Source organism: Anoplophora glabripennis, unplaced genomic scaffold, assembly GCF_000390285.2.
Source record: "Anoplophora glabripennis isolate ALB-LARVAE unplaced genomic scaffold, Agla_2.0 scaffold261, whole genome shotgun sequence".
NCBI lineage: Eukaryota > Metazoa > Arthropoda > Insecta > Coleoptera > Cerambycidae > Anoplophora > Anoplophora glabripennis.
This window is the reverse complement of record NW_019417113.1, coordinates 244,196-262,399: the sequence shown is the minus strand read 5'-3', so window position 1 is coordinate 262,399 and position 18,204 is coordinate 244,196. Positions and strand designations below refer to the sequence as shown.

Here is an 18,204-nt window from a genome sequence, read left to right as displayed (position 1 = left end):
ATGACAAAATTGCAAATATTTCGGGTATATTTACAGATATAATGAATAAATTTATCAAAATTAAACAACAGGCCTCAGGTGGCCTTCCCATTGCTCCAGTCAGGCAGACTTGAAAAAATACGTTGATGAGTTTCTCGAACGCGAAGATGTCAAGTTCGAGTTTGCCGAGATTGTGGAAAATCCAGGGCTGCGCTCTCACGCAAAACTCATTTTGAATTCGTTCTGGGGAAAACTGGGACAGAGGGAGAACCAACCCAAAACGAGAATCATCAGAAACCCTCCAGAGTTCTTTGCTATGCTTACCGATCCCTCTATATACGTTAAATTGGCTCTACCGATCAACGAAGACACTCTCGTTGTCAATTGGGAACACAAGGCAGAAGTATACGACCCACTAACTACGGTCAATGTGGTCATCACCGCTTACCCACAGGAGAGTTCCTCGGCGACATGACCCAAGTGTTAGAGGCATACGGGCCCGCTAACTACATTACGGAATTCGTTAGCTAGGGTTCGAAAAACTACGCATACAAGGTGCACTCTACTAGGGATAACGATGAGAAGGTGGTGTGCAAAGTGAAGGGAATTTTCCTTAACGCATCCCAACTGGTAAATTTCGACGCCATCCACCAGTCCTATATGCGTCCCCTCAAGAAACATCTTGAAGATTAAAGAGTATGAGATGCTTACCGTACACCAAGCCAAGTTGTACAAACCTCTCTCTACCAAGAGGCGTTTCTTGGACAACCACAGCTCAGTGCCCTATGGATGGAAAAGACAACGTCAAGAATAATCCTGTATATTATTATGTATTTATATTTTAATAAATCAAAAATATTCACATACCAGTTTTATTTTGCTCAGTTTAAAATAAAAAAGTTTAGAGATAAATTAATATTTTCAAACTTACAGTAATAGTTCAAGTTTTACTGTATATTTCAAATTTGTATACAATAGTTTTCAAACTTTATTCAGTCTATAGTTAAAAAGTTAGAAATAATACTCAATCATAGATTACAAGTTTTTATTACGGGTATCTAAACATCACATTACAATACATTTCACGAGAAGCTGGAAAGTTAAGCTCACGATATCAGCCCAGACAAATGACACATGTTTGCTATCGTGCAGAAAAATCAAGCAGACGAGTACCCGTACTATATCATTAGAACTGAGAAGACACCCGTAATCTTTGAAAAGAATAAATATGTTAGAGCGCGCGTCGTATCTAAATGATTTCTAAGTCAATGAAGATGTTGTTACCTCGGAAGCACAAGATATGGGTAACATATTGAATCTAACCTCAATATTTAGCGTTTCGCAGTAATGAAGCCTCTTAGTAAAATTATGCTACTCTTATTTCATCTTACACCTTAGCAATAATTGATAATCAACTTGAAAGACGTGATTAATTTTATTTGATAAATTGAAAAATGTTTTTTCAAGTAACTTTTATTCTCCACCTGTTTTTTATTTTAAACCATCAAGTCTCTACTACTATTAGTATCTCAAACACATAATTACGAGGAAAATAAAAAAACTGCGACAAAACTATTGTTTTTATTATTTTATAGAAATTATTTTACAGAAATCATACAAGTTAGTTATATGCAGTTAACTCAATTAACATAATAAATATGATAACATTATATATTAAATATTAGGACCTAAACGCTGATAATAATAATTAACCCCTAACCCCAATAATTAGATAATTTCAATATTCTATAATTTTGATAATGTATCATATAAAAAGTTGGAAATTATGATTAAAGTTAAGTTAGTCTTTTAGAAGCCGAAGGCTATACCTCAATTGTAACAGTTGTGCCGTAGTGAATAAAGTTCGAGCTAGATCACTTATTTGGTCCACCCATTCAATATTTGTTATTTAGCTTTAAGTATTATACCTGAAGGTATACTGATGTTGCGTGTGTTACGGCAGTGGTTTGGTTGGAAATATTGCAATGGGGTCAAGGGAGCGTGAGGAAAGAGCGAGGCGGAAAAGGTCGGGGTGCGGAGAGTGGAGAGTTAGACGTGCTGGAGGAGAGCTGACTGGCAATCACGATTTACCTGTTTAAGCTAGTGTGAATTTTGGGGTCCTGAGGAGATTGGGAAGCCTGGCGAAAAGGTCGAGTAGTGTAGGGGACTGTTAAAAAGTTGCCATTTTTCTTCTTACCGGAGAAAAACTTAAAAGTACTTATCGACAGCGAAGCTACAGATTCTATAATAAACCCCGACAAAGCAAATCAATTTCCTAACTCATTTTTCACAGAACCTTTTCATGTAACTGGACTCCATAAAACTATTCATTCAGACAAAAACATAAAAATAAATTTATTAAGTGAAATAGGCATAAATTAACCTATTAATTTAAAAATAAACCCGTGGCACAAAAGATTTGATGCTATAATAGGATCAGAAGTCATGAAAAACTTAAAAGCTCATATAGACTATGAAAATCAAAAATTACACTTACAAGGTAAATTAATTCCATTTTATTTTGAATACAAAGATTTCCAAATTAATTACCAATTAACCAAACAAAGAATTATTAAACTACCTGTTTCTATCCTCGACGGCGACGTATATATTCCAGAAACAAAAATAAATAATATTATTATACCTGAATGTTTAGCAACATCAAAAAATGACATCGATGGTGTCCTGACAATATCTCCTATCTGCAAATTTTCTGAAATTTCAAATTTAGCGCCAAATAAACAAGTGCATCGTTGTACGTAAGCCAGGAACTCCACCCAACTGCAGCATTACAGTATTAGTATTCAAATTGTGTAAAGTAATATCTCCTAACTGAATTGCCTACATAACCTTAAAAAATATCTCCTATTGTCGTCGGCGGCGACGATTTGTGAAATGTGTAAAAATTTTGAAAGAAAAAAACAGTTTTATTAAATCAGTACAACTTTCGTAGGCCGGGATTGGTCTAGACGGCGTTTTGGGGCGGAGCCTCCCGTCCGCAGGATCATATAAATACACCGGGCGGGTTTAGGTTCGAGAGCGCTAGAGTTCCAAGCGAGCAGCCGTAGTGTGCGGACGTAGTTTGTGCAGTGCAGCAGTGAGTGCTAGTGAGAGGAACAGTGAAGTGGAAGCCCCACAAAACCTGTCTTTTACAAGACAAGTTATTTTCGGCCTTTATTAAGGCAATATATAAAAAGAATTCGGCAATTTTTATTGCAAAATTTCAACTAATAACCGACGTTGTCTCAGCCTAGGCAGAGAGACCGTCGGCATTTATTTTTCAGNCCCCTAACCCCAATAATTAGATAATTTTAATATTCTATAGTTCTGATAATGTATCATATAAAAAGCTGGAAATTATTATTAAAGTTAAGTTAGTCTTTTTGGAGCCGAAGGCTATGCTTCAATTGTAACAGTTGTGCCGTAGTGAATAAAGTTGTAAAAAGTAAATTGTGCTTTTTAAAAACTAAGTTTCGCGGACAACAAACTTAACTCACTTGGCGTTCCACCCACCGTCGCTCGGTCTGTCTTTCCCGCTCTTCATAACATTTCGGCCATCCTGTATATTCCCGTCCTCGGGAATTCCTTGGGCCTGGACTAGAAAGGGAACTTAGCGGCAGTGTACTGTTTCGAATATATTTATTGTTGAGGATCTGATGTCAAGTTCAAGATACCTAATCATTTAGTCAGCATGAATGTGAAAATATGTGCTGTGCTTTGCCATTCGTCATTTGATAGATCTATACTTCTGTTACACAATCTGTATACCACGCCCGTAATACGTTTTACCACCAGTACGTCGGGGCAGACGCCTGGCCAGGGCATCCAATCGACATACAAGCAACAAAGAACGTACTGTCTATTTATACTTCATTCATTTGCATTCTTATACTCTGAACACAGACAATGGCTCCCTTTAAAGTCGTCCTGCCCGACTATCACCCCCAATATATTCTGTTTTCGTTAACTGTCACAGGTTACCTTTTAAGTCGTCCTGTCCGACTGTAATCACCAATATATTCCATGTTTTCGTTGATTGTCACAGGTTACCTTTTAAGTCGTCCTATACGACTATCACCACCAATATATTCTATGTTTTCGTTGACTGTCACAGGTTACCTTTTAAGTCGTCCTGTTCGACTATCTCTATCTTGACATCAAATCCGTTACAACAGAACAACAAAATACACCGTTATATCTTTCTTTAACTTTCCAATAAATCAATTAAGACCTCTCTATCTCTAATATCTCTTTCAGAAGCACTGCTTAAAGTTTTTGACTGCTTCTACTTTAACCAATTCTGGCGAGATACCGTTTGGCCCAATTTCATGGCCTAGAAGGTGTATGTGACTTTTAGGAAAGAACATTTTTTAAAATTCAACTTGAATCCAGATTCATTCAATAATTCGAAAACTAGCTTGAGTAATTTTAAGCCTCCTTCGACAGAAACTGATGGAAATAATTAACAAATTATCCATATATACCAAAACCTGGTCATATCGTAACTTCCCCAGAGCATTATGAATGGCTCTCTGGAACACAGAAGGTGCGTTTATCAGCCCAAACGGCATTTTGAGATACTCAAATTGGCCGTCAGGTGTAATGAAAGCAGTTTTGCTAATTGAATTTGGTTCTACTGATATCTGATGGAAACCCTGATTACAATCTAAGCTTGTAAAAAACATTTTCCCCCCTAACAAATTTAACTGTTCTTCCACATTTGGCATAGGGTATATATTTTTAACAGTGATTTTATTTAAAGCTCTGTAATCTACATACAACCTAAAATCATCATTTTTTTTTACCAACACTACAAGGCTAGCATATTCAGACTGTGACTCCCTGACTATACCAGAATCTAACAACTCGTTTACTTTTTCTCTTACAATTGCTCGTTCATTTAACGACGAAAACATACAGGTTTCGATTCATCTGACAACTTGATTTCTAACTGGCACCCCTTCACCACTCCTAACTCAGCAGATGAGTTAGCAAAACAATGCTGCCATTTATTCTCTACTTCAAAAATTTTCCCTTTTGACTCAGAATCTAAATCAGCATTTATGTCTACTTCACCTATCCGAATCTCTCTAACATGCTTAGTATTATGGCTCAGAGAACTCACCCTGTAATCTCTCACAGCGGTGCCGCCTTGACATCTGAGTTCTCTACTAATCAGCCTGCCTCCTCTCCACTGTATTTCTTCATTAGGTACTTAGATTCGAAACCGGAACCAAACAATGAGAGCCTCTAAACACCATTCCGGGAATACAAATCACACTTCTCCCGAACTGAAAGCGTTTGTTTTCCATCAAAACTTCATCCTTTTCATTAACATCGCTAATTTCACAGTCCACCATCATCGTTGAGTGAGGATACAGTATACAGTCTTTTAACAAACTAATTTTTGGTCACACTTCCTCTCCTTGCTCAAAAATGTCTTGTAACCAGTTATCGACATTTTTGATCAATTTTGCAATCCCTGCACATACTAGAAGTGAAACACCTGCGGCATTTATTACTGACTGTCCGACAATCATGTCAAAATTGTCCATATCTGCACTAGTCACCAAAGCTGAAGTCTCTATTTGAACGCCGTCAATTTGCAACGTAAACTTTACCGACATCTCAGTTTTTATCGTACTGCCTCCAAATGCCTTTAATACATTTGAGTCGGGATACAGGTGAAGCTTGGCCCTCTTGGCAGCAGCTGTATGAATAACATTAACCTGGCTACCGCTATCCAATAAACCAATCAATTTTCGTTATTAATGGAACACTGCTTCGCATAGATTTGGTTAACATCTTTCAGATTTTTGCTCGTTTCTCGAAGAGGAACTCGGTTCATTAATATTGCGTTTGCGAACTCTGCAATTTTCTTTTTTGTGTCCAAAACGGTTACAAAAATAGCATCGTAAAACACTTTTCATGCGACAATCTCTTGAAATATGTCCAAATTTGCCACAATTAAAACAACCTCCGGATCTATTGGAAACTTTCTCATGTCTTTCAGGTCGTGGCCTCTTTAGTTTTCCATGTTCATCCTGGTAGCTGTACCTAATTTTCGAGAGACGCTAAAAATCCTGCATATAATTAATTTGGTGTGTTACATTTGAAAGCCCTCGCATTTGCCTGCAATTTTAAAGGCAATCCTTTAATCACACAGGAAATTGTAACTTCGTTGTCCAACCTAAACTTCTGTGTAAGTGACAGTTTCTCATGGTAATAATGAATCATGGTTTCACATGGTTCTTTCTTTCTTGCAACAAGTTCCTCTAACACAGTTGCATAATCTGTGGATCTCGGAAATGCAAGCGTCAATATTGTTTTCCACTCAACCCAGGTCTTCTTATAATCTTCCAAACGATGCAACCATCTTCTTGCTGATCCCCGCAGTTTTTCTTGCATAAATGCAGTTAGTTTTCTGATATTCCGACCACTTGTGTATTTCTCCCAATTGATCAATTTTCTGAAGCCATCCGGTAACCGTTATTGTGTTGTCATCTCGGTTCCATCAATGCAGTTTCCAAGTCGGCCGACTCCAAGTTTGCTCTGAGTTGGGTGCAACTTTTATTAAAAATCTCACTGACCTTCCTTTCAATATGTTTTTCCAGCAAACTTTGTTAAAAAGCATTTTCATCATCACTTATCTTGACCACTTTAATGGGACACACTTTATATAGTTAATAGCAGTTCTGTTATAAATGCGTTCCTTTTTTTTCGGTGAAAGACATGTGACACTATCCCACTTCTGATGTTATAAACAAAAATAATTTATGCCAACAATTTCCTTTATTTTAGGTAAAATGTACATTCTCAATTATTGTTCGCTATTCAACTCTTTAATTCTAACTAACTTATTCTTCTTTTCTATTCCTATATCGAATTACCTTGTTTATATAAAAATGTTTATAAAATTATGAACAATCATCAGTCTATTCAGCGTTTCGGGACACGCATACTGGCCTTGGCGTTCCAGCCACCGTCGCTCGGTCTGTCTTTCCCGCTCTTCATAACAGATATTTGAATAAATGGCATATTTTAGAAATTGTAGGTTATGAGTTTCCTAGAATAAATTGTATATGTATAGTCTGATCCCTTCTATACTATGAATGAGTTTAATTTTTACATAAGATTTCGTATTGCAACTTATGTAGGTACCATGTCGTTCTCAGAAGTACCTCAGTTTCTTCGCATAGTTCGGTTTCAAGTGCGGAAAAGACGCTTCACGTGCGTACTCTTTGTAGATGTTGCTCTTACAACAAGCAAACACCAATGATCATGACACTCTGTTTTTAGTAACTAGTGGCTTTTTCAGCACGTTTTGTAGAAAAATAACTTATTATTTTGTCCTCGTCATTAGAAGACACTTATTACACTAGGGTTATACTATAGGTACTTTGCAACTTTACTACTTATTGGAAATTATCAAAAGATTTGTTATGACTTGTTAACTATCAAAATTGGTACCTATATTTTATGTGTTTGATTAAATTAAAAATACAATCTTTCATTGAAGAGGCACGTTTATTAAAAGTTAGGTAAAAGCAGTTTTTATTTTAAGAAGAATGATAAAATTTATTAGCAGTAAAACTATGGATATCCATTCTTAAATTAATACACACCAACTTGGTGCCTCAGGAGCTGGCTGGGGACTTACGTTGTATCATTCGTACGTAATTCTTGGTTCAGGGTTAGGTTCAGGATAAAGAGTCTTCCGCTCGTCAGGTGTTACTGAAATATACATTAATTAAATATTCTTTTCCAATTAGTCTTTTCATATACAGCGTACATGTTAGTGGGTTCTACTACTTCTACTTCACAAATTAATGAAAAATGTTCCAATATGCATGTGTGGGAAACACTTCGTTTTCGAAATGCGGGCTGTTAAATTAAAAAGTAAAATATATATTTTTTAATTACAAGAAAACGGGTGAAGTTACATATTTCATTGTGGTTTTTGATAGTTTCAGGGATGAGCTTAGAATTTTCGTTCGTAAGTTGTACATGTTTATAGTTTTAACAACTTCACAAAACTGATACAGGTATAAACTCGAAAAAATTTTCATGCTGAGCGTTTTTAGATTCACTACAAAATTTTGTTCAGCGAATTCATTACTGTAAGGAGATAAATAATGAACACTTTGAGCACCTTATAAAATATAGAATTTCAAACAAAAAAATTGTTGTTTATTAAAACTTGTTTCGTTTCTTTTTTTTTATTCTGGCATAACTATTGTTTTCATAAAATTTAAAATATCCAGGACATTTCTTAAAAAAAAAATTTTCCGTTTCATGCATTTTTATCGACCCTGAACTATTATGCTTTTTTATTTTCTGTAAAAAACTAATAATAAATTGAAATCATATCCATATCCTCCTCCTTGTGTTATTTTAAAAATAAATACCCATAATTTGGATCCCTTTATCTTTTATAAATTTGAGAGTAGTGTAAAAAGTTACTTTCAAAGTTCGATATCTCGAAAGTGGTTAATTTAGGTACGGATGTGCTAAATGAATTTTGTTTAGAATTTCGAGAGGAATTCAAACGAGGAATAATATACAGAGTGTTCCATTGAAGAAAAAGCAACTTTTGTTTCGTCGTGACTTTTTGACTGATCCTGTATACATAATATTTCTTTGTTGTAATAGATTTAAAAAAACTAAAACGTTTGTGTCTTATGATTTTTCGATACCTAGCTGTCTTACTTTAGGAGATAATCAACCATTTCCGTAGATATCAATGACCCTGTATAATCACTGAAAACACTGTACATTACAAAAAGGTAATTTGATATAATAGAAAAATATGCAAGGATATTTATTTGCAGTAAAAAGTTTACATTGGTAATAAATAATATCAATTAAATTAAATCAATTAAATATAATTTTTAATTAAAATTTTAAATTTGATAGTGACTAATTTATTGGTATTGTAGTAAAATAAAAGAGCTTTCCTATAAATAGAATTTAATTAGATTATAGGTATACTCACAGATATATTTCACTATAACCTCTGGGTTGTCTGGCATGTTCCCTTCAATGTCATTAATAATACGGCGTATTCTGTTACTCATATTAGCCACATCTCCACTGACTAAATCTAAGAAGTTATAGTTGTCATTCCAGAAATATAATATTTCTTCCCTGCTTAAGCATGCTTGATATTGTTTTAAAATCTAAAATAATGACATTAACATTTTATATTACATTTTTGTATTATGTAGGTATACTTACATGCATGAAAACGTAACTCAACGAATTGTCACTGAAAAAAGATGAATCGCAATCTAGAACTTTCCACAAAACCACAGTTTTTAAATAGTAACTGGATACTTGTTTGTGTTGCATCGTGTCTCTCATTTTCTGAAAACAGAAATGTTTGAATTTTCATTACTTTAAAATAGAATACTTGTTAAAAATGACACTCCTTATGTACTTATGTAATTATTTATTGAAATGTAAAGTAGTTTCTGCAAGAAAACGAGATACAGATCTTAAATATATTTAAATTCAGGATGTTTCGTTAATTTAATTTTTATAGCGATTCTATTCACAAAAATATAAGAAACAAGTTTATATGAACATAGTTCTTAAAATGCCCCCTAAAGGTATAGTCTTTCCGATTTCAGTTGAAGAACCAAGAACTTGACAGTATGTACCAGGCTCGGTCGCTACGCAGTTCGGCATTGAAATATTTGAAAAACTTGTTCCCATATATTTATTTAGTCATACTCATATACAGGTCTGGTCGAACTAAACGTGCAGGTGGTAGAAATGTATATGCCCAGTTGAGGAATGCGCGTGCGGGCAAACAGCGTTCACCCATAGTTGCTCTGGTCGACTGCGTCATAAATCTCAGTTGTCGACAAGTCGCCTGGCAGTGCAGTGCAGCAATGCGAAATTTGGTGTGATTCAGATAGCTTTAATTTATTATAGGCACCATTCTATTAATCATTCATATTACAATGGCGAAAGGGAGAAATAAGAGGGATATTTTGTTTACTAATGTTATTACATGGTATTTTGGAGACCTTTTGAACCGGAACAAAACGAAATTTACCATCAATATAATAAAATTGTTTCAGGACATAAATAATTAAAATATGTTGTTGGCCAAATGAACATATAACAGAAATTTTCTACACATTATATATAAATTATTATAATTTTTTACCCTTAGCAGAAAACTTTTTTAGGGACGCCTATGAAAGTCATTAAATTTTATTGCCAGGCATTTTTTTACGTGTTCAACTGACTTCGGAAAGACTATACCTATGACTGTTTAAAACATGTCTTACATTTATGTTTTTATATCCACATAAAAGCTGTATTACTCTTAGAAAGCATTTAGGAACTTTTAAACATCCTGTGTTTCCATATTCAAGTTGAAAATTTCCTCCAGAAAAAAATTATTTTAAAATAAATTCTGTTTTATAAATCTTATACAGGGTGTAACAAAAATAAGGTTACAAATAGCGCCAGCAGATAGAACACTTAAAATTAGTAGGAGTACTTCATATAAAATTTTTGCCTAAAGTTTTGGTGAGATAAAGGGTGTTGAAAAGTTGACAGAATTAAAATATTTTGAAAACGATAGGACCAAATTTGGTACGAATATTACACTACATACCTCTCATAACCTGAAGCCTTCAATGGATTAAGAGTGCAATCCAGGTGCGGAGATATGGGGAAGCCGGATCCCTTTTTTCTTAAATATTTCTACGCCACTGACTTTAAAAAGTTCTCTTTAGAACGAAAAGTGTAACTTCATCTTAGCTCCGCTGCTAAAAAGTCACTGTACTGTGCGATAAGAACATATTTTTCTTCAGAATCAAGTGACCTAATGTCAAATCATCTTGTTAGTGTTGTCATTACTAAACTAAAACCGCTGTATCTTTTCCATTGCGTCACAAGCAATATTCGTATGAACTAAGACGAAAAATCCTAGTCAAATTAGTCACTGTTTTCATATAATTGAAATGTCATCTTGACAATTCCCAAATCTAGATTTCTGGCAAATTTTAATACTGGTGTTACTGGATATGAAAATATGCCAAAAAAATGATACATAATTAATTAATAATGAATACACTTCCGCAACGACTGTCTTTGATATTAGGATACACGCGTGACGTAATGGCAATCTTAAAACGGTTCTACTATTAGTCCTTTAGCCAGGGTGATCCCAATTGCCTCCTTCAATTAGATGGAGTTACCCAAGTGTTTTTTTGTGTATTTTCAGCTGCAGAACACGAATTTTTTGGGTAGAAGTTTGCCCGGATGTCGATAAGATTTTTATTAACAATAAACTTGCAAAATACTGAGAACTTCGTTTTTGCCAAAATAAAAAGTATTTTCTTGTTATTGTGTGTTATTTTCTAACAAATTCTTACAAATTCAGGAAATGCATTACACCACTGGAGTAAAAAGAGACATGTACCAAATAAGGAGTCTGAACAGAGTTATACAGGGTTGGGCAAATTTATCGGAACATCTGTATACAGGGTGGTCCGAATTTTATGCAGGAAACTTCGAGGGCAGATAGATCTCTTTAAAATAATATGTGTTTGCCTTATAAACATAGGTCTGGAACGGCACCGTTTTAGAGATACAGGGTGTTGAAGTTGTCAAAAAAAATAGATTTTTTGTTTATATCTCCGGAATCTATTTACCGATTTCAATAAAATTTGGTACATATAATGCATGATAGTAGGCCTTATATTCCCTGAAATATGAGCTTTAAAGGTTCAACCAGTGGTCTACAACTGAACAGCGGTCACCCCTTTCTTTGCAAAAAAACCTACGCCACTGCATTTTTTACATGTCATTGTAACTGATTTATATTTTAATGCACAAAATACGTAAAAAAGGTGACTTTAATATTTTCCCTAAGATTCGCCGTTCTCAAGTTATTCATACCAATACAATCCCCTTGTGGCAGACACTTCTAACAATAACATTACAAGAATATTTGTTTACGTTTAAAAGTAAGTGCAATTTGTAAGCACATCAACAAAATTATTTACACTCCTTTCTACACCACCTGTGAGGTAGTGTGCGATATAAACAAAAAATCATTTTTTTTAAACCTCAACACCCTGTATCTCTAAAACGGGGCCGTTCCGGACCTATGTTTATAAGGCAAACACATATTATTTTAAAGAGATTTATCTACCGTCGAAGTTTCCTGCATAAAATTCGGACCACCCTGTATAGGGTGAACCATAAGTTTGATGAAAAAATACCTTAAACGTTACCTGTAGTACTTTTTATAATTTTCAATGACGTACTTTAATTTCCAACATCTACTTTATTTTTAGAGATACTGCGTTGTCGGCATTTTTTTTTCAATGGACCGCCCTGCTTATTTTAACATTTTTAGAAAGACAGATTTTTACCTGTTTAAATCCTACGTCTACAAGCTCTACGCAGGCCCTCTTTCTAAACAAACTAACCTAAATGCCAGATCTTGCCATGTGGAATTTAACACTTGTGTTTTCAATCCTATATTATGCAGGTTTTATAAATGTTTTGTACGTCCGCGGGCAAACGTATGTAGATTTGGACTAGCTTTTAGACAATGATGTATATTTTACAATATCTTTAGTAAAGTAGCTTACCTTTAATAGTCTTAATGCAGGTTTTAGGTGTCCCTTGTTATTTATAAAATCCCTTTCCTGTATTTGGAAGGATAATCGCCAGTATTTGGTATCATTTTCTGGTGTCCCTTTCGGTTTTTTGGGTACGACGAAAAATTCAGACTAAAATATTAATTAAGGGATGAATACAGGGCCTTTATAAATTTTTACAAGCCCCATGACCAGTAATTTTACTTCCTTCACGTTGGCAATTAAATTTCGGTAAAATTAAAAAAAAAGATCAAGATTACATTAAAACATAACATTCTATTTCACCGGTTGTGATTGATGTAATTTTTTACGAGATTTTATTCAACCAATCAGCGATCGCATTACGGATGACCCTAATATTTAGGGATTTCTAGTTGACAGTACCAGCCGTGCGATGTTGGTTGTCTAAGCTCGGCGGCCAGGTGACTTGTAATCATTTATGAAAGCTCTTTACAAAAATGCGTATTGCTTAACAGGAAACGCTCAAATAACACCAATTTGCAAATTTAATAGCATAGACTTATATAAGTACTTGCATTTTTAAAGATGTGTTAAATTCGTGTTAAACAAGATGTCTTTAAGTAACAAATGCAAACGCGTTTTTGTAATCGGTCGTTAGTCAAGTAGAAGTTGTAATATGAACAATATACAGGGTAGCCCATCGAAAACGTACCGCAAGCCATTACAGAATAGTAAAGAACTATTCGGCAAAATCCAAAAACAGGTCAAATTTGTTTCTGAGGGGGACAACTTTTGGCTCAAAAAGCATAGCAAATTCTTCAACCCCCTAAGTGGGGGTGCTATCCCCTAAATTTTTTCAAATGGGAATGGGGGTCAAGTGGGGGGTCATTAGAAAGGGCTTTTAATTCTCTATATATAACATTTTCAGCATTTACTTGACTAATACCGTAAGTTTTGAAGTAAAATTAAATCGATTTTCGCATTTCTCGTCAAAAATATTGTTCGTATTTTCAAAGCTGCATATTTTCTAAAATAATGAATCAATTTTCAAAAAGTAAGAATCGATGTATAGAGCCCTTTCTAATGACCCCCCACTTGACCCCCATTCCCATATAAAAAAATTTGGGGGATGGCGCCCCCACTTAGGGGGTTGAAGATTTTGCTATGCTTTTTGCGCCAAAAGTTGTCCCCCTCAGAAGCAAACTTTTCCTGTTTTTGGATTTTGCCGAAAAGTTCATTACTACCCTGTAATGCCTTGCGGTACGTTTTCGATGGGCTACCCTGTATAGGATGTTTTGGAAATAGTGCCGTCACAGTGATGGTGTATAACTATCACAAAGAATAGAAATACCAAAATAGTATTCTTTTTGTGATTTCACATAGAGTACATTTATTTAAAAGTAAAAAAAAAAGCAATACGAATATACTTTTAAGTTTTTAACAATCTATGATCCAAGGAATTTTCAAAATCTGTCATAGAAGTTTGTCAACTACGAGTATTATTGGAACTCCCTGTATTAATGTCGTCATAAATGTCATTTAAGTAAATTTTTTAATTTCTATAAAGGTTCTATTGTCAGAGAGAGAGCAAAAATTGAAAAAAAATGTTTATATTAAGAAATAAAAAGAGGATGTAGAGCTAACCAAATTAAATCCATATTTGTCAGAATATACTTTAAAACCATCCTTAGGCCACTTATCCTGACCAAACTCAAAACAAGTCACTATATCCACGTCCATCTTTACCTCTTCACCATCGAGTTCTCCTATTATTATCAAAGTGAAAGCTGGACCACTTTTGCGAAACTTTTTTACCTGAAAAATATTTCAATAATCTTTATTTTTGCATATGCCTAAGTGAATATTTTTAGTTTTATGCAGAGTGTAACTAACAAGGTTAGGCTAATCATCATCATCACTATACAAGGTGTTGCAACATCCCACCAACAAAATTTTATAAAAATAAGACAAGGCATGAAGATTCATGCGTTCCGTCGGATATTAAAAAAGTGTTGAATGTTCGGAAAAATAAGTGAAAATAGCTAAAACAGTAATAATAAAACATTATCACATTACATCGTAAAAATGCGTTTGATCAGAAAATTACCTGTACAATTTTGTCGATGAAATATTGGAACACCTATGTGTGTCTAAAAAATATCTCTCACATAAAGTGACTCTTCACTTCCAAAAGTACACCAAGAATTATTATCCGGTCTAAAGTAATTTAGGCCTTTCTGAACGATCCCTTCCATCCACTCCAAGACCTTTCTGGTGTCTAGAAATGATTTCCATTTGTCGTCGGTACTGCAAAGTTTCTCAAAACCCCTGAAAAATATATTTTACGTAAATGCAACGGTCCTTAGAAGATTAGAAAAATTATTTATTTTACTTGAATGTAAAAAATGACAGTGATAGTTACGTAATAGAGGCGTCCTCTGATGAAAATTATTAAGGATATGAGAAAAAATATCTAGTACCTACATTAAATAACAATAATATATACTATTCCATTAGAAAATATAGGGTGTCCCAAAATATAGGTACCCAAGATATGAATTTTGTGTCATTTATGCGGTAAAGTGTTGCCATCGAAAAAAAAGGACAGCGTAACAGCAGTTCGTGAGAGTGTTACTGAGAGTCGAGGAACATCAATTCAGACCGTGGCGTGGTCGAGAATTGGACATTTTGACGTCGCTACAGCGTATTCTCACGAAAGATTTGCATCATCATGCTAACAAAGTTCAATTGACTCAAGAATTGAAGCGTACTGACTACGCAGAGCGGAGAAAGTTCGTAGAATGGATTGTGGAGCAACAAGTGGATTTTTCGAACAATATAATCTTCAGCGATGAGGTTCATTTTCATCTTAATATCTTTGTTAATTGACAAAATTATTGCATTTAGGGCTCAGAAAATCTATGATTGATTGTTGAGGAACAAATGCATCCACAACGTGTCACTGTTTCGTGCAGATTTTAGAAGCATCATCGGACCATTCTTCGAAAATAATAGGCAATAACAGTTAACGGTGATAATCTAGTTATTTGTGCCTAAATATGGATGTGTGTAGATGACATGTGATTTTAACAAGACCGTGCCACATACCAAACAGCCCGAGAAACAATTCAATTATTGCATGAGTCATTTCCTGGTCATGTAATTTCCTGCTTTGGTGATTAGAATTGGTCGGCCAGATCATGCAATGTAATGCTGTTGGATTTTTTCTTTGGGGTTTTTTGAAGTCTAAGGTTTATGCCAATAAGCGCACGACCACCCACGCCTTGAAGAAGGAAATTGGGCGCTGTATCGACCAAATAGTGCATGCGTCGAGGACTTTTATAGGCCAGTCAAATTGTCGAAAATACCTCGTTTCTTTGCCAAAATTTAGTTCAGTAAACAAAGACACGTAAAAATTTGGAAAAATTCCGTAGATTTGAATCAACTATTTTATCACAGACATTTGACAAAGACATTTGACTTGAGTTTAAAATTTTCTTTAAGAGCTGTACTTTCCTGTGCAAATAGGCATGATGACAGTAACCAAGAATCACTAAAATTATTTTTCCTGAAATGGTAAAGGTCACCCTGAACAAAATAGGAGCTAAGTCCGCGACTAACAGTAAATGCGGAATTGTGTCCTTTGATCTGATTGTGAGTGTCCTTCTCAAGAAAATTCCACACATGTAGAAGAGCCGCTATTTAATGAGAATGAAAACGTATGGACTGATACCATTTTAGACCTGCGCACAGGTACGGACCAACAAACTCCCAAAAAAGGGAAAAAACTTAACATTGCCCCTCGTGGAACATGACTTAGAAGATGACGTTTTATCCAGTGAAGATATTGACTTTTCTAATTCTTCGGAAATAGTGGAGGATAGAATAGAAGACAGACTATCAACATCAAACAATGACGACTATGAATTTCTACAAAATCAAGAACCGTGTGTTGGCGATTTTGGCATAGTTAAATTTACGACGAATAAAAGGGATAGATTCTTTATTATTGGCAAAATTGAAAAACAAAATAACACTTCGAAAGCAGGCCGGTTCAAAACAAGATATGTTCGTTTATCCCACTGTTCCAGATTTAAACATTGTTAGGGGTCAAATTTTTAAGAAGGTTAACTAACCTTAGTTTACCATTTTGTGATTTTATTTTAATATTAGAATCTAATTCATATTTATTTCATAGGACTTGTTTTTATTTTTTTGAATGGTTCGTAAGAAGTTAGATACCTACTAACCACCTACTTTATATTACCAAATAGAGCATTTACAATTATTTATTTATGTCCTATATGCATGTATCTGCAATGATTTTTTATAGATTATATGATGAATAAAAGTAACGTTCAGATAAACGTTAGTGCAATGGCACTGCAGTTGTATTGTTGCTTTGTACTTGTATGGTATAAATATTATCTACTCTGTTTATATAAAATTAGTGTAGTATTTACTGTATTGTATGTTTTGCGGAGCTCTGTCAAAAATACTGTTGTCTGATTGGTCCTTGAATTACTGGTGGTAACGGATTGATATAAACTGTAGGTAGTACAACGGCGTTACTGCGAAGCTTATCTGAACGTCCCTATTGCAATGCATGTCAAGAATTTTTCTATAGTACCAATGTGTAACAAAAGCCGGGACGCGTAGTAATTTATTTGTTAGTTCTCGGAACGGATTGGCCAAAATGTAAAATATTTCAGTCAACACAAATTATCGAATGTTAAGGGCTCTCAAGTAGGTTAGCGTCGTCCTTCGGAGAAATTTAGCAATATTTTTTTAACAAGTTCACTTAGAGTCGGGGCCACGTGATGTGTGAGTCATCTGTCGCGTCCGGGAGGCACCAGCCTATGCTGGGACAGACTAAAAGATAAAAATCGATATTTTTAATAACGCGTCAAACCACGAGAAGAGCGTAGAGGTTCCAAGTAGAATTAAATCAAATTGTTAAATTGATAGTGTAACGCACTTTCCTGCGGTTTCGGTTCTGGTGGTGGTGACGGTTAGTTACGTTACTTATGGCCGCCCCCGGTATACTACCAACTCTAAACGGAATCTTAATTCGTAATTTCGAATTCCAATTTTACTAGATTTATTGACGTCACTGACGTCCCTATTTGGACGCCGAATTTTATGACGACCCTTGACTACTAGTTTATCGGCAGCGGTGGTTGGCAGCCGGCGGTGGTGAGTGACGTCACAGGAACGTACTCCGGGTTAAATCTTTGTTCGGTTTTTGTCTCGGGCGCCAGTTTCCCAATCTGTTACGTGGGGGAAACTCCACGTGAAACCTACCCTCGGTTTAGAGTAAGTACTCGGGATAGCTGCAGTGAAGAAAGTTTAATTCCAGGGGTCTGTTATATTTCTCTTAATTTCAAGCAAAGTAGTTCTCTGAGTGTAGTGTTATTTTCCTTTCAAAATAAACGGTCTTATCAGTGTAGGTCACAAAAAGATAAGCGGACCCCTTTTTTACTGATCGGAATTTTATCAAATTTGTCGGCGTTAAGAATGAATACAAACGGGAATTATATTTACTAGATTTATTAATCAGGCCTATTGAATTTGAAACAAACAAACAAAAGTAAAACAGATTCTAATTACAATTATTATTACTAACTAAAAC

At 34.9% G+C, this 18,204-nt stretch overlaps 1 protein-coding gene across 1 annotated transcript in view; it reads right to left on the bottom strand.

Moving 5' to 3' along the window:
* Positions 1–7,487: 7,487 nt before the first annotated feature.
* LOC108907050 (cyclic GMP-AMP synthase-like) overlaps positions 7,488–18,204 on the bottom strand; it is an 18,013-nt gene continuing 7,296 nt past the window's right edge. The window contains exons 3-8 of the mRNA XM_018710565.2: positions 14,741–14,900; positions 14,217–14,387; positions 12,603–12,743; positions 9,217–9,345; positions 8,975–9,158; positions 7,488–7,713 (exon numbers count right to left, since the gene is read on the bottom strand). Coding sequence (XP_018566081.1) covers positions 7,646–7,713; positions 8,975–9,158; positions 9,217–9,345; positions 12,603–12,743; positions 14,217–14,387; positions 14,741–14,900 — 853 coding nt within the window. The 3' untranslated portion in view covers positions 7,488–7,645. The remainder of the gene's footprint in view (positions 7,714–8,974; positions 9,159–9,216; positions 9,346–12,602; positions 12,744–14,216; positions 14,388–14,740; positions 14,901–18,204) is intronic.